Below are 17,089 nucleotides of genomic sequence, written 5' to 3'. Positions count from 1 at the left end.
TGCTCAGTTTTTCACCAAATAAATTTACTGTGATGCAAGCAGTTCTTGACAGTTCTTTGGGAATTGTTCTATAATTCGAAGACTTTTTCCAGTCCTTTGAATTTTGAATTAATGAGCTGTTACTATATAGTATCAATGTAGCCGTAGCCAATGGGGTTTAGACACTGCACGACCTGCGCAGACTAGTAACACACGGAGGACCCTCAAATGCAAACCACCTCAGGGTATATGACGAAGCCATTATGAGAATCAAAGTATGTTATCATAAGAGTGAAAATTTTGACCACGGTGTATGGTCAGCGAAGGTATGCCAAACTTCTGTATGGCCTAAAAGTCAGGGCATGTTGAGTGGATATGCTCTTCAGCCAGATTTATAAAGCCTTTTAGGCCTTGTTCATTTTCATGTGAGAACAGGGATTAGCATACCCGTATGGCTTCAAGTGATCCACTGTTTCGGCGTTCTGGTGCAGGTGAGAAAACAGGCGCAAAACTTCGTGTCGCTTGCCCTCAGTGGCTGGCTTTCTGATGACTTTCTTTGCAGGTGCCTCTGCAGAAGAAACAACATACAGTTCAGGCTCGCCCAAGTTGACGTCACAACAACTGACCATCAAGACCAGACTCCTCACTGTGCAAAAAACAACATATGGAAAAGATTTCGTGCTGCCAGGTTTTGGGCTAACAAAAATTAAAGAATCCACAAAAAGTTACCTCTCACATTGTCTTAATGTATTGCTAAGACTGATCCACAAATGTTTTGTTACTTGAAGCACAACAACCAAGAAATGGACAATGAAAAAATCGGCAATGCCATAACCACAGGTGCGCGAAAAACCCCTGAAGAGCATGCCACTGATATATATGAGCAGTATTTAGAACATTAAGAAGTGCTAGTGAACTTTCAACAAGGCTCCCAAAAAGGCAAGTCAACTGTCACGCAACATATGTACACAGAAAATACATGAATTTAGAAGTGTGCTAGTTGTGTACTATCAGACATATTGTTTTTAGATTTCTCTAAAGCGCTCGATATGGTGGCCCCAGGGACAACTGTTGTTTGAATTGCAATGTAAAGGTATTGCACAGGCCTCCCTTTCAATACTATTTGGTGAAACAGTTGGCAAGAGTTGTCAACATCACAAACCATTCGTCAACAATGGTAGCAGGTTACTCCTGGTGCACCTCAGGGAGGTGTCGTGGCTTTAGGAGCAATCTTATTTTTAATATTCATATGCAATTTGGCTGCGCCGTTGACAGTGAAATTTCTGTTTGATTGTTTATCGACAATGCTACAGTCTTAAAAAAAAAAATTACTAGAGCAAAGAATCATAAGATCTAGGACAATAGGACCATCATTTTCTTGTTTTTGTTTAAAAAAAAGAGTAACCGATCACCTCCAGCAATAATTATTGTTTGTTTGTTAAAGTTAAATCCCATCCCTTATGTACTACCGCTTGAAAAAGGGACTCTCTTAAAACTAGACAACTGAGAAAATTTTCCAGCAATTTTCAACTGGTGCATAGTACAATTTTCAGCATAGTGTTGGATACTGAAAAATTTATTAAATGTTTTTGCTATAGCTGCACAAACCTGAGCGAAAGCCTGGTATACAGACCACTAGCTCATAGCGCTCTTTGGTGTCTGGAATGCCTCACACTAATTCTCATATCTGTGTTGTGACGTCACTCCTCCATATCCAAGCATCACAGGTAACTGGTCCACCATTGGAACCATATTGGCAAAGGCCGGCCCTACAAAGGACCAGGATGGAACTATCCTGTTGCAATATTGGGCCGATTACCTGTGCTGATTGTAATACAGCTTACACCAGCGCCAATGCATGCACCTACAGAAACTCGTTTGCACCTTCCACTTAAAGGTACGACGTCGATATGACAGAGATCTACTATGTGTACACACACACATTCTCCGTACCACCTCTCACCCTCTACCGCTGTCTTTACAATGCAAGCATATTGCCCCATTTGCCTGTGCACTCCGCCTCCTCCTCATCACACCATCAACATAATTGTAGCAGACTGCCTCCTTGAACTATGACAGACATAACCAAGTGGGACATGACACAATCAAGTTGGTGCACACTTCAACTTTGTACAAAGATTTCGGTTGGTTCTTAAAATAAGCTTCGTGTATGTGTGCTATCTTGCACAAGCACCATTTCTGCGAACTTTTGACGTAACCTCAAAGAAGACTAAGTACTGCTGCCGATAAACTGAGCAGACATTGTTTGCAAATGAAACGTGTGATGGGGTCAACTGATACCCACGGAATGCCTCTCATAAAGAGCTTTTGCTCTGAACAATCGTTAAAGTAAAACCTTGTTAACTCGAAGCCAGTGGGACCATGCAAAATATTCTAACTAACTGAGCACAGCAAAAAAAAATCGGACTCCAGCAGAAAATTTTGTTGTGAGAATACACAACCTTTTTTGGACAAACATAGAAATTACACTTAGTAATTACAATCAGAGATACCGGTAACCTACCCCCTAACCACGGCACACCACAAAGAAGAGAACAGATTGGCGTTGTGCGCGGTAAACCTGCCAAAAGCACACTCCAAGAATGATTGCACCATCAGACATGTACTGACACTGCTACGGTGGGAGGTGCTTCGATGCCAGTGCCTCTGCTAGACACTGCCTTGGGCACTGCTAAGCTGGAGAGGAGCAACGAGTGCATACTATGCCACCTCCTGTCTGGCCTTGCCTTAATGAAATGCAGAGGGCACGTGACATTGAAACCAGTATCCCATGGTGCACTGCAGTGAAGCACGTTTCCTCCTCTGCACGCGCATGCTTCAGCAGTCTGCGAGCAATACCATGGACTGGTTTTTGTACTGAAAGTACTAGAACAGCGGCGCTTCGCACATCAAGAATTGGCCCTGCTTTGTGATGCCGCCTCATGGCGCTGAACGGCTGTTGCTTCACCAAGTTTGCGGTGGAATAAGGATCAGGCATTGGAATTAACTGGACTGGTGCAGGCCAATGATTCAAATCAAATTATCTAATAAAATTTACATTGTAAATTATGGGACTTTAGAAATTCTTCGATTTACCCAGCATTTTGAATTAACTGAGTTTGAATTATCAAGGGTTTACTGTAATCCTATTTCTTTCTTTAACAGCAATAATAATAATAAAAATATGTCAGAGGTGAAACTGTGCAAGTGTCTTGAAGTTATGCTTACAAATAAACTAACTTGGTGGAAGTATACACATCAGCTATATCTTCCTCATCACTCGGCACGTTGTGATTCCTGAAAAGGACTACGACATAGGTTCAAAGATTGCTGGCAAATGTTCTTAATGTGTAGAACAAATATTCTTAATGTGTAGAAGAAATTCTTCTGAGGATTTGCACTAAGTACGAGTCATTGTAACAGAGCCGGTGATTTATTATTAATATGTAAAGAACAGTGTTTTTTAAAAATTGTGGGCTGGTTGATCTTCATGTAGTTATAGTTTACGGAACTATTTTTCTAAACGGTGCATGTCATGGCCATGGTGATGTCATGGTGAGTGACAGGCCACCAGAAGCTAGCATTCACTGTAGCCATGACAGCCACGACACCATAGGCACACTTCTGGAATCCGCAAAAGTCATCTGCTCCTATTGCTGCACAAACCCCTTGGACACACAGGAGCTTGGTCAATGCCTTCATGCACATGGTACTGATATGCCACTGCTTCATATTTCTATCAATAGTTCCAGAACTGTTAACTTCACGCTGTTGCAGCTCTAGCTCCAGGTTTTTCTCTGCTAACAAGAGACGAGAAGAGAATTGTAATGACCGACGCATGAGCAGGAAGGCGAAAACTCACATGCAGGAACAGACGCGAAACCTGAAGTAGGCAAACCAAACGTCAACTGGTAACATATACATAGAAGGGGCGCAGTCCACAAGCCGTATTCATTTTCTTTTTCCTGGTGTCAATGTGTATGAGTTGAGGAAGGAGGAGCATGATTTTTAATCATAGAATCTTCAGTGCTAATGAAGCTAGCTTAAAAATTCTTCCAAGGGGGGGGAAGGGGGGGACGAGTGATGGAATACCTTTTGCACTTCTACTTTACTTAACCTCGGTAAATGATGCTTCATAGTTCTTTTAACATAAACCTGCGCCTGCCAACAGAACCCCAGCAAGATCTGAGTGGGCAATCTCACTCCTGCAGCATCAGTGGCCACTGAATTTTGTTAGAGCCATTCCCCCATGCCCCTACCATATGACGACAATCAATGATCACTGAAAAATGTGCACGAGATCAAACTGATGTTGCTGATGTTGATAATGAGCAGCTCTAGGCGAAGTATATTTAGCAAAAACACTAACAGTCAAGAAGTAAATAAGAGGCTCATAGTGAAGCACAATATCAAAGTAAGCCCAATTTTTAATCTAAAGTTGTTTGGACAAAGCTAGCTATTAAAACGCTTCACTCTTCAGACTGTGACAGTGGGTTAACTATTGGCAACGAGTCAGTTGTTGCCTCTTCCCATCCATAGATACCATTTCTGTAGCACTGGCAATGCACTTTTGCTGACCACTGTTTCTCAGCACCATAAAGAGGATAGAATGGGCTAAACACAGCGACAAGGCACATAAAAGGATGGCATCAGTTTGTTTACAGCCGACAGTTTGTAGAAAGGTCCTTTTGCCTGGATAACAAAAACTCATCTGCCCACGGGTTAACATGGTCTACAGTTTACACACTAAGGTAGTTATATTTTATTTTTTCTTAGTTCGCCAACAGTTATCTATCAGAGAATCACCAACAGTCATCGACGAGCCTCCAATGAGTTCATCCCCATCGATTTCAACGGTTATCAAGAATCGTGTGGCACCAACCAATCCAAATTGAATTCAACATCCACTGAGTCAGGGGTCATCGAAGTGGCATGGGTATAAGCATTCATAGCACAAGGACTAGCCACGCTCACTAACATTTGCTGGCACCAACTTTCGCCAGAACAATTAAATTTAAGAAACATTTTTTCTTTCCCCTAAAACTAGCACACAAAATAAAATCAGCAGAAGGTACACAACACGAAGAACAACACAGGAAAAGACATCAACTGGTTTAGCTCTGCACTTTTCTGCGTCCAAGAGCTATGTTTGAATGGAATGCTTTGCCTTCATAAATAAGTTCTCCAATCAATGGATATTACAAATGAGCTGAAACATCACTTTCTCATTTGTTATTTTAGTTTTTCTATAAAATTTGTCTCTTTTACATGAACTGCCCAATGCGTCATGCCCCTCCTGCTTTAACTAAACATTCCGCAGTACAGTCGCGACAAAAAAGATTAGCACAATGACGTCACCGGAGCGACGAAAATCGCACCGTATGGCTGGCGCAATGCCGTGCTTCGCGAACACAACTGGCAATTCTGTTACCGGCATGTTCGTAACCACAGCGCCGAGCGTTGCTATGTGCTGCTCCGGTGGGACGTCTCAGTGCTAATCTGTTTTCGTCGTGGCAGTATCTAAGAAAAAAATATCTATATAAAGCCTGGGAAAGTGCTCAGCACACAACCAATAAAAGTCTTGTGCTTCTTGCATATTTCACTTTGATACATACAGACATAGCTGCTGTGCAATATCACTGACTAAGGGCACATCCGGTCTTGCCTGGAAATTGCAGTCCAACCTTTCAAAGCAAGTTCTCGGTTGACAACAGCAATTCATACCGTCTGCCCCTTTTGCTTTTTATTTTTCTCGCTCATGATCCTTCTTGGCAATTTGAAAAGGAAAGTACATGGTTGCAGGATCAAATCCCGGCCACAGTGGCTGCATTTTGATGGAAGCGAAATGCACAAGACTCCTGTGTACTACGTGTTGTCAGTGTGTGTCGAAGAACATCAGGTGGCTGGTATTAATCCGGAGCCCTCCACGGTGGCATCCCTCAGAGCCCAAGAGCAGATTTGGGATGTTCAGACTCGTATGCCACTCCACACAATGTTTCACGGGAATATGTTACATATGTGGACCTCAGGGGAAACCTACCATGTGAAGGGGAGCGTTGCTCTGGCTTCGTCGCATCCACTTTCTTGGCACCAGCCGGATGCAATGCACCTGTGGTGCCAGCCTGCCCACCAGCTGCTGGCGTTTGCTCAGAAGGTTTGCTGGCCTTGTCACCAGTTGCCTGTGTCTTAGCAGCACGCTGGGCTTCCTGCAGGGCCCTCCTCTCAGCTTTGAGCTCTGCTTTGCTTTTTTCTCCACCGCCTTTGCCTGCAAGAATGACAACAGGTGTCACACCAGTTCCGCTGAAGCTAGCATAGCAAGTTTCTCGAATACAGACATTTTGCTTTCAATATCGACTCATGATGTGCAAACGTACTAATACACAACAGCGTATTTATTTTCATATGCTTGAACGTTTAACTCTCTTGAAGAATGCATTATGAAGCATTATGCTTACGGCATGGTTTGGAACAGCAAGATCATGTATGCCAATATAATCCTTGTTTATGAGGACAAAATGACTATAATCAGCTCTCGCTAATTCGAATTCAAAGGAGATGCAGGAGTTTGAATTAGGCAGAGCTTAGGTTAAAAGGCACCTTGTCAATACATTTGATGTTGACAGATCCAAAGCACTAGTTTGAGTAAACTGCAAGTTGAAATTAGGTGAGCTGGGATTAACAAGATTCCACTGTGCTTGCCACAACAACAAAAGGCCCTGAAGCAGTTTAGAAAAAAATTCGAAGCAGAACATTGTAATTACGTTTACAAGAAAACGAAACCCCAACCTATATTAAGAAAAAAAATGCATATTGATGTCACGCACTGTTTTTAATTCATAGGTCAGCGAACTCACTCATGCGATAACTGATTTGGGCTCACTCAGATTCATTTCAGATGATGATTTAAGTCATGAGTGAGTCCGGACTCACATTCAGTTCACGATCCAAGTCGTGGTGAGAGTGGGCCCAAATTCAGATCATGATCTGAGTCCTGTTCAGTCTGGTAGAGTGAGGGCCTATCAGCTCAATCAAGTCCATGATGTGAGGTTGAACACTCCCACGATCCCAAGTGAATCCATGATGCCAATTCGGCATGTGTTCACGTTCATAAACGCAAGTTTCCTGTGCACTCATAATAATACGTTTTCAGCCGAGATGATGATGTAGAACAATTTCACGGTTCCATGGTTATGTAATTTTTGTGTTTGGTGCACTCTAAAGTTTATTAGTCGCTGTGCTTGGTCTCGATGGATATTAGCTGTGGCTTGCTGTATCGGTTGCTATGGTTCTTCCTTTGCTATTTTTAACAGGTTGCAGAACACATGCAGCGGTCTTAGATATTTACATCCTGTGGGTGGCAGCTACAGGCCTCTAGGCCTTTAAGCCAGGCCTGGCTGCAGGCCAGCTGCAGTTAAGAGCTCATCACATCACCATGTGTTTAACAACTTTTTTTGCCAATCTAGGCACGTAACTTGGGCCGTTGGGAATAAAAAATATTCAGCTGTCTAATGTGTGTGAGCTTATACAGATTCCCGAGTCAAGGTGAGCCTGGGTGAGTTATGAGTTGAAATGTGCAAGTGAGCCCGAATGAGTGAGCGCAGATGAGCTGTAAGTCGAAATGAGTGAGTCCTGGTGAGTCGTGAGATGAAATGAGTGAGCCCAGGTGAGTCCCGAGTTGAAATGAATGAGTAAGTCCAAATGAGTCACGAATTGAAATGAGTGAGTGAGCCTTGACAAGTCGCGAGTCTCAGTGAGACGCGAGTTGCTACGGGTGGTTGACTAAGGATGACTGGAGAGTCTGAGTGAGCCCAAGTGAGTTGTGAGCCTAAATGGGTTAGAGTTCATGAGTTCCAGTGTGCCCGGGCCTCTGAGTGTGAGTTTGAGTGAGCTCGTAGGTTGACCAAATTTTTTCGTGTGAGCCCGAGTGAGCACTCGTGATTTTGCCAACGTATGGCTTTTTATAGAGCATCAAGCCTCTAAGATGGTGCATAGAGCCACTAAGTTGCTGTGTAACTGTTGGTGAAAATAGACAAGTCTCGCTGCAAACAAGCAAAGTAATGCTTATGAATGCTTATGAATGCACTACAGGATATTGGATTTCTCTATAATATTGACGTCCTTTTGAATATTTGAAATACATTTGAGACCCAGCTTTCAAATACAAATAGAATTATTTGATGCATGATACTCAATTCATATTTAAAATTTTTTTAATATTCACAGTGCAGTAGGTAGAATCTAAGGGGCAAAGAAGCTCCCTACTAGCACGGAAAGGCACATGAACTTCTTATGAAGTGCTTCAGTCCGTATCCACATACAATAGCTGTGGCAAACTGGAAAAGAAAAACGTAACTGTCTTTCTCAATAAGTTTATAACTTTACTGATTTGAATTTCATGGACATACTGCTCTCATGGATCTTGACTATGTTCAAAGAGCTTTTGTCTCCAAAAAAATGGCCTCACCTTCGCCTTTCTGAGCAGCAAGCCGGGCAGCATTTTCAGCTTCCTTGAGGCCATATCAGATGAAAAATGAAATGCATGAAATTTAAGAACACAGAAGCAGAAAAACACTGTAAGCAGCCCAATTCACACAATTACAAATTAAACTGAATTTAACAAGCTTCTGAGACACGGATGAGCTTGTATGTTTGGTAAAGTGCTCTCAAAAGCATCCAATAAAAACAAAAAACATGTTTGAGTCACATTCAAAACAGGCTTCACAAACACATTTTATCATGCTAAGAAGGTGTTTATAGACAGGAAAACAATCTGAAACAGATTAGTCCTTGTCATGAGAACTGGTCAACAGCTATAGTCAAACCATGCACTTGTGACCACAATAATGAGTGCAAGGACGTAGTTCTTCTCTGATATTTTTGAGGCACTGCTCCTAACATCACAATGCCATCATCAGCGAGTAAGCATGCCTGAAATATAACTTACAAAAGCTGCCTTCCTTTCTGCCTTCAACTGTGCCTTCGTTTTCTCTGCAGTGACACTTGGTGCTGTGTTGTTTACTGCAGTAGGAGGTGCAACGTCCTTAATCACTGCACTATCTTTCTCCTTTTTTGCTTGCACTGGGGATGCTTCATTAGGCTGCGGAGCAGGAGGTTTGGTCTTTGGCTGTTTCTGAAGAACTTTCGGAGCCTTCCCTTCAGGTTCTTGGGGATGTTTGTCACCATCCAACGCAACGTGATTGTTCACTGCTTTTGTCATGCTACTGCCCTTGTTCTTCTTGCCAGTCTTTTTCCCATCAACAGTGTCTCCTGAGAGCATCATGCCAGAGTTCTGCAGTATGCTGCTCGTCCCGCTACCCTGCTTCTTTTCAATGTCTATCACACTTGTCCCGCATATGTCGATGACAATTTCAGAGTCTGGGCCAGCCGATGGGTCCTGCAGAGTGTGGACAATTTTTTCATCAACCACTGAGTTGTCTTCAGGGTTCACAAGAGTGATGCTGATCGATGTCTTATCAAGGGAAGCCAGGCTCTTTACGATGGCATCTGACAGGCTCTCCAGGTGGCTCTGGGTAAGGCTGTTTGGGGCGACCTCAGATTGAGAAAACTTTGACGAAGCTGGAGCAGCTGCCGCTGCATTCGAGCCTTGAGCCGAGAATGCTTTAGCTGCTGGCTTGCTTGAGTGAGGGCAGATCAGCTCGAGACAGGTAATCTCCTTGAGGTTTTTTAGTTTGCAGCAGCCCGATTCGGCGGTCTCGGCAGGCTTTTCTGGAACAGACTCTGCTCCTTGCTGTTCAGACAGCTGCTTTGGTTTCTTCTTTTTCTTTTTCTTCTTCTTTTTCTGACCTACTGAAGCTTCCACAAGCGGCACACTTTGTGGTTGCCTCTCACTCTGTTGTGGCACTTTAGTAAGCACCACTCTAGCAACTGATTGAGTGTCACTTTCTTGGGTGCTATTCTTTTTGACAGCGGTTGGTTGTGGCACTGGGTGTGCTTTGGCCTCTACAGAATTTGACTGGCTTTTGCCTGTTTGCGATGTGTCTTTTGACACTGTCTGAACTCCTTTCTGAGCAGACTGCTTCTTCTTCTTCTTCTTTTGCTTTGGTTGAGAGAGCTACAAACAAAGGCAAACATTCATAAAAGACATGGCTGGATGAAACTGAAACATTCGAGATTGAAAGTGAGCAAAAAGTAGAAATACTTTTCTGAATGAAGACAGCTGAAAAGTTCCTGTATCCAGGACCATGCACTAAAACATGCAAAAACAAGAGATTTCTCTAGCAAACTGTAGCTTCAATCTCAAGTCTCCTTCGTTACACATTTCAAAGTAGTAAAGAGTCATCGGGGCTGCTACTATGGACATTTCTAAGTTGTTTTCTAACTTAGTTTGTTGACACCTGCTAAAAAAAAAAATTAAGCTGCTTCTGTGGCTTCCGATCAGGAATGCCTACAAGGACTAACATTAAACAGTCAACGAACTCTACACAAAATGCTTCCACTCTACAGCCGCCGATACTTAAAGCACAACGGCCGCAAGCAAGAAGCAAAACAGGTATAGGCAAAGAATATATATATATATTTTTTTTTGCCAGGGCTACATTGCGGCCACCATCGACTAGCGTTAGTGCATTACATAGCGCACTTAAATGAGAGCTAAGATATTATAAAAGGGCATGCCAAGCATTGCGCAAACGTGTGAGTACGGCTAGTACAGGCAAAACATATAGCTGCGGGTTAAAGGAGTCGTTCATGCGCCAGGCATTAAGATTGCAAGCAGGAATGCTTAGGGAATACTAGTTTACCGATGTTTCCATGACTGCCGAGGGGAAAGCTACCCCGACTTGACGATGGACTGTCAAAGAAGTTTCATGCCATGACGACACACAAACTGCGAAGCAATACAACACAAAGCACCCGCAACCCAGCTTGATGTGAACACTTTGCTACAAAATGTAAAAACTTAACACTGACGCCAAGACTGTCAAATCACAGCGCAACCATATGCCGATGACCACAAACGCGGCACATTATAAATGTTATGCCAACCATCTACAGGCTTCCTGGACTACTTTTGATATACAAAATGAATATGCCGCTCTACGGTAACATGTAAACCAGCTAATATTAAACTACACGCTTGCACATAAGTATGCTCTTGTCGGACCTACAAAATATTTCAGAAGCGAGTGTGCCACATGCCAGCTTCAATAAAATGCAATCACAACGCGATGTTGCAAGTCCGCAAATTGATAACACTGTAGAGGTTATGCAAACAATTCAATATAAATTTCTCGCTATCTCTAATATTAATGCGCTTTAGAAGCTCTGAAGAAGTGCTCGAACTTACTGGCGTTACTCAACTTTACAGAGAACGCGAGGAACAACGGCAGACATTAGGACTCGACTTGGCTTACGATGGCTGGCGTTGCTAGATGGCCAGAAGGCGACAACGGAAAAGAACGAGAAAGTTTAGAAATAACGTGAAACAGCACAAGGCTAAAGATACCGGTGCCAGCCTTCACTTGATACGGCATTTCGATATCAAGCCGTGAAAATTTCGCCGCAACAGACACAGACAACCACAAAATATAGTCCATAGAGAGGCTGTTTCAAAGATGTTTTATTTCCTTCTCTGCGGTACAGTTCGCGAATACATCTCATTTATCGAATGTACTTCATTGTATAATCCGAACTTCGTCCCTTCTAACTTTCGTTGCAAACAGCTAGTAAATCAACACAGCTTTTGACTGCGCATGTGTTTACGAACAGAACGAATGACCCAAACGACACGTAGAATGTTAAAATCTTGTTCCTTTACATGAACACTATTTCCTGTACTCAGCTATTACTAGTGAACCGTTTGTACCACCAAACCCAAAGGAGTTTTTAATCGCAACCCTCCTGGCGGCATCTGTGGTTTCCCACGGCCTCGACCGGAGAGCCACAAAGTCGAGGTCAACACCAACATCCGGATGTTCGAGGTTCAGAGTAGGCGGAATCACGGCATCACGAACGGCGAGCACCACAAACACGCTTTCCATGGCACCGGCTGCTCCCAACAGATGGCCCGTGGAACCCTTGGTCGCAGACACGGCAACGCTGCGAACACTGCTGCCGAAAAGGCGGTGGATTGCCGCCGCTTCAGCAGCATCGCCAATCGGTGTTGACGTTGCATGGGCATTCACGTAACTGACCTCCTGAATATCAACACCAGCGTCCCTCAGAGCGGATTGCATGCTCGTGTACGCACCCTCGCCGTCACCCGCAGAAGCTGTAATGTGAAAGCCATCCCCAGAGAGCCCGTACCCCAATATCTCGGCATGAATGTTTGCTCCTCTAGAGATTGCATGTTCCAGTTCCTCCAACACAAGGATGGCAGATCCTTCAGATACGACGAAGCCCTCCCTGTCCTTGTCAAAAGGTCTCGAGGCTTTAGCCGGGTCTTCAGCGGTGCTCAGAGCTCGCATCCTCGCAAAGGCAGCAACACTGATGGGCGACACACTGGCCTCCGTGCCCCCGCACACCATGACGTCAGCGTACCCACGTTGTATGAAGCTGAATGCATCACCTATAGCATGCAGGCCCGTTGTACAAGCTGTCGCAACTGAGTGGTTGGGTCCTCGCAACTTGTGCTGAATACTTATGTGTCCAGAAGCCATGTTTGTGAGAATCCTTGGCACGAAATATGGGCTCACTTTGCTGTAGCCCTTCTGCCTAAATGTTATCCCGCTGTCAATGATGTAATCTAAATCAGACATGGCCATACCAATTGCTACTCCTGTACTCCTACAGTCAGTGTCTGCATTAGGGTGCCACCGGGCGTTATCTAGAGCTTCTTTTGCTGCTGCCATGGCATACACAGTTGCCATTGGAATGCTCCGCAGCTCTGACTTGGAAACGAATTTGTGCACATTAAATGGTGCAGGGTTCTGGGAAGCGTCTGTTGGAACGCGGCCAGCTATCTGGCTGGGGATACCATCAAACTCTTTACCGAGCCGAACTATGCCACTTTGAGACTGTATAAGCCGGCTCCATGAGGTCTTGACATCAGCTCCCAAAGGTGTGACTAAGCCCAACCCAGTGACGACAACTCTTCTTGTCTTTTCGCTGCTCTTGCTAGAGGCTCTTCTTCGAAGGTCACAAACAGGGCGGCGTAGCTGCCGCCAGACCTGCAATAGTGAGCATACATTAATATGTGTTGCACATTGCTATTGCATATATACTAAATTAATAATTGCATTTTATAAGAACTCATTTCATAGAGAGAAACATCACGACTCCATAAAACAAGCTTTCAGGCAGCTTCATTTAATTTTTACAACATTAGTGCAGCATAAAAAAGATGTTCAAAAGGGAGGAAACAATGCGCACAGATGGGAGCCGCATTCATAGCAGTTTATTACTTGATTACGTTTCGTCATCACTATGGCTTCCGTATCCCTTTCCTGTCTCTGTTTAATTACATCAACTGCAGTCGGTAACTTCCTTTCGGGCCTGTTAAAAGCGAAGAACTCAACTTAGTAGTAGTGCACCACAGAGGTCTATTTTGACTGCACTCTTATATATCTTTTTTGTGTATTGCTGCTGTTGTCAACAGCCACCTTCATTCTTCTATCATGGAATGCACGCAGAGTGCACTGGTGGCGGAAGTGGATGCCCGTAGTATGAACTACAATATACAGCGATGTGGTTTTAGGAAGGAGGATATTTAAAACTTTTTAACTGAATGTAATATTTTTCAATTCTGTCACTAAATATGAAAAAGTTCACAGTCCACGAGGCAAAATTTACTGAACACTCCTTGTGCAATCTGCAACTGTAAATAAACTATTGCACAGAAACAATGCAAACTTCACTAAACATTCTTCCATACATTGGTGACAGCACGAATCTCGCATCCTAAACCCTACACAGAGGCAAGTACCAACCCAAATCATGCTCTCATCAAATATTAAACTGATGCTACAGGAGCTAGACTAGAAGACAGTAAGCTTATCATCTTCAACTTCTGTGAAGTAAAAAGTCCAGCTGTTATTCTTCCTTCCTTGTTTTCCAACGTCATATAAGTAAATGCTTTCAAAAGTCACACTAGCTATGTGATCACTGCAAAGAATGTTTAATTTATTTTTTGGGTTCACGTATCTGAGATTATATATTTTTAACAGTCAGTTATTATGGGTTAGACTTCTTCAGAAAAGTTGCTTTTATGATGTAGTCTTACTAATGCATAGAACTGAGGATTGGGCAAGTTGGTGTTGATCCACTGTATTAAACACCAGCGCTAAAAACACAGAGAGAGGACGAGACGAGACACACGGAAGTTGTAAGTTCAGCGCCTTCCGTGTGTCTCGTCTCGTCCTAGCTCTGTCTGTGCTTTTTAGCGCTGGTTTTTAATAGGATGGATTACTAATGCATGCTTGGACATTATATAATAGGAAAGGTTGTATATGCTTATGCATGCTCTGTACTAAGCGGTAGCACTCTCCCTTTGACGTTCTTTTCTGGTCATGGCACAATCAAGTTTATGGCATTCTTAATGCTGTCCGATCGTATTGAGTACTGTTTTGCATGTGAAATATCCATATAGTGTCAAAGTATAGCTCCTTATAGGTAATGCAAAATTTTAATGCACTATTTAAGCAAGGCTGCTATTTTGAAATATCAGTGATGCCAATTGTTTTGCCACGCATATGTTTGTCTCTTCTAAGGTGCCAATATAAATTTTACAGGCATTGACTAGATGTGACAAATACTTGGGAGCACGTAATGAACTAGGCCTGTGAACTATTACGCATCATTTCAAAAATAGCTCCCTTCAATATTCACAGAGAAGTGAAAATACACGCATTCAAACTTTTTGCTGTCTGTAGTGGTTGCATTCGTTATTTTCCGTTGACAATATCGTTATTTTACAAATCAGCAAATTGGAAAAAATTAGTGGAAATAACTTTTCTTCTGATTGGCCTCTTTTTATTCTTTTTTTCGTTTTACTACTTAAATAACTCACTGTAATTGGGAAATGGAATTGCTGACGGCTGGAGCTAGGGGACAGCTGAACTAGTCCCTTATCGTCATTGCAATTGTTACCATTAATACCAATTCTGCTGTTGCTAATGCTGCTGTTCCAAGTCCCACAACCCTTCTGAAAATGATGAAATCATCCGCAAGTTGGCTCCCATAACAAACACAATTAGCGAAATTTCATGCGCGCATTATGCACGTTCCTCTGCAAAACGACATTTAACTGCTCTCTACCATTTGGTGGCGTTCCGTCACAAGCAGACAGTGCAATTAAAATGCCGTCCGCAGCAATGAACTGAAGAAATAGGTTCACAATCTGCAATCACTGTCGGCTATAGGGAAGGGGCAGAAACTGCTACTGTGCGCCGTTCATTACTGAACGCCAGCATTTGCAAATTATAACAGAAAACGACGTTTGGCCCATTGTCCCGCCATAACAATTCAAAGAAGGACTTGCCGAACGTCGAAATTGCATTTCAATAGCTTCTGGAAGAGGCTGTTCAGTAGTTGAACTTCAACTGCTTCCAGAAACGAAAACTAGGCGCCAGAGAACTGCAAAGAAGCAAGCGCGCAGCCATGTCAAAATTTAGTTGCCAGACGTACTATTACGTGGTTGAAAACGAAACCGAAACTGAATGAAAACACTAACGTGTCAGGTGGTCGAAGTTGTTGTTGTTGTTGTTGTTGTTAGCCTATCAAAAGATGGCACATACCCACACTGGGGGATCGGCCAAGAATCGGGTGGCTATTCACCGGAACGCAGTTAACAAAAAGGAAATGCACGTGGGAGCGCAACACCGGTGAATTTTTCGTCATGAACAGAAAAGGGATGAGTGTTTTGATTTTAAAATTTTAAGAATAATAATAAAGAGAGTGATTAAATATTAATGGTTTAGTCAAAATGTAATAATTGATAGAAAAGAAAAGGTTGGTACACTTAGCAAGGTAGTCGGTGAGATTCTATCAGGAAATTTTGAACCGCGGTGCAAACAGATCTGTGGCTGAACCCAAATGTGGTGGCGCCAAATGATAGCAAGAGCGGGCTGCTCAAATTAAGGCCAAGATGCTGCAAGGGCTCCTCCAGCAACCTTTTTCTCAGTGAGTTGAATCGGCGACAATACAGCCAAAAATGTTCAATAGATTCTGGCTCACGGCAAAATGCACAAAGAGAAGAGAGCGCCAAACCCGACTTGTGTAAATAGAAATTTAGAGGGGGGATGCGGCAGCGTAGCCTCGTCAGTGATACCTCAAGCTGCCGAGAGCAACAAATTTTCCTGTTCCAATAATATTTAAGGTGCTCATAATCCGCCGATGTTAAAAGTGATGTGTCTTGCGTGCTTAAAAACGCAAGTCGCCGAAATCTAGATGCTGTAATGTAGGCTGTAGCCGGGATGATTGGCAACACGGGGCCGCTGAGGGAAGCCTTTGCGAGATTATCAGCAATCTCATTTACTGTCACACTGCTGTGGCCGGGAACCCATACTAAATGAACAAGGCTCAAATGCGGAGGAAGTAGGGATAAGAAAGTTGATAAAATGGGACCGTCAACCTGTGCAGCGAGGGACGAACACAAAGATAAAGAATCAGTAATTACTGCAACTGCTGTAATATAGGAGTCTAGCTTGCGTAGAGCAAGCACAACTGCTAGAAACTCTGCTTGAAAAATAGGGGTGAAATCTGGAAGGCGCAGAGAAAAGGACCAGTCTAAATGCGAGCAAAATATTCCCACACCTGCTTTTTCATTGCATTGCGATGCATCAGTGGCTATTGCTATATCTGTTGGTAGGGTCCTCAGATGATCTTCTAGAAGACCATTTAGAATACTCGGTGGCAAAAGTTTTGCATTTTTTGGGAATATGTCGTCGGAAACAATGTGGATAGTGGGCCCATTCCGAAGCGCAGGAAGGATATCATAAATGTTTACATCTAAAGGCTGAAGTAATCTTTGCACAAACACTACCTGAGGGGAATTGAAACGAGACCAGGGGACACCAAAAAAGGAGGTCGGCTGAGAACAGAAAATGCTTTGGGAACGGTGGAAATGGGATTCATAGATCCTGAGGTAAGTTTGCACAGTTAAAAATTGAAGTCGTGATAAAAGAGACGGAATGCGGGCTTCAAGGTACAGCAC

At 43.2% G+C, this 17,089-nt stretch overlaps 2 protein-coding genes across 3 annotated transcripts in view; both read right to left on the bottom strand.

Moving 5' to 3' along the window:
- The window catches only part of eIF2Bdelta (eukaryotic translation initiation factor 2B subunit delta), a 34,288-nt gene extending 22,928 nt beyond the window's left edge, over positions 1 to 11,360 (bottom strand). The window contains exons 1-6 of one of the 2 annotated variants that reach the window (XM_077631947.1): positions 11,285 to 11,360; positions 10,740 to 10,789; positions 8,924 to 10,051; positions 8,444 to 8,486; positions 6,020 to 6,244; positions 427 to 547 (exon numbers count right to left, since the gene is read on the bottom strand). In XM_077631947.1, coding sequence (XP_077488073.1) covers positions 427 to 547; positions 6,020 to 6,244; positions 8,444 to 8,486; positions 8,924 to 10,051; positions 10,740 to 10,751 — 1,529 coding nt within the window. In that variant the 5' untranslated portion in view covers positions 10,752 to 10,789; positions 11,285 to 11,360. Of the gene's footprint in view, positions 1 to 426; positions 548 to 6,019; positions 6,245 to 8,443; positions 8,487 to 8,923; positions 10,052 to 10,739; positions 10,826 to 11,284 lie in introns of both variants that reach the window. The other variant, XM_077631946.1, reaches the window with a different exon arrangement.
- Positions 11,361 to 11,537: 177 nt separating this feature from the next.
- LOC144098959 (3-oxoacyl-[acyl-carrier-protein] synthase, mitochondrial) lies at positions 11,538 to 15,554 on the bottom strand. The gene is made up of 2 exons (XM_077631948.1): positions 15,416 to 15,554; positions 11,538 to 13,106 (listed from the first exon to the last, which is right to left on the bottom strand). Exons 1-2 carry the CDS (start codon positions 15,431 to 15,433, stop codon positions 11,763 to 11,765), a joined length of 1,362 nt encoding a protein of 453 aa, XP_077488074.1. The 5' UTR covers positions 15,434 to 15,554; the 3' UTR covers positions 11,538 to 11,762.
- Positions 15,555 to 17,089: the final 1,535 nt, after the last annotated feature.

Source organism: Amblyomma americanum, chromosome 7, assembly GCF_052857255.1.
Source record: "Amblyomma americanum isolate KBUSLIRL-KWMA chromosome 7, ASM5285725v1, whole genome shotgun sequence".
Lineage (NCBI taxonomy): Eukaryota > Metazoa > Arthropoda > Arachnida > Ixodida > Ixodidae > Amblyomma > Amblyomma americanum.
Note: the sequence above shows the minus strand (reverse complement) of the source record. Positions and strands in the feature narration are given on the sequence as shown.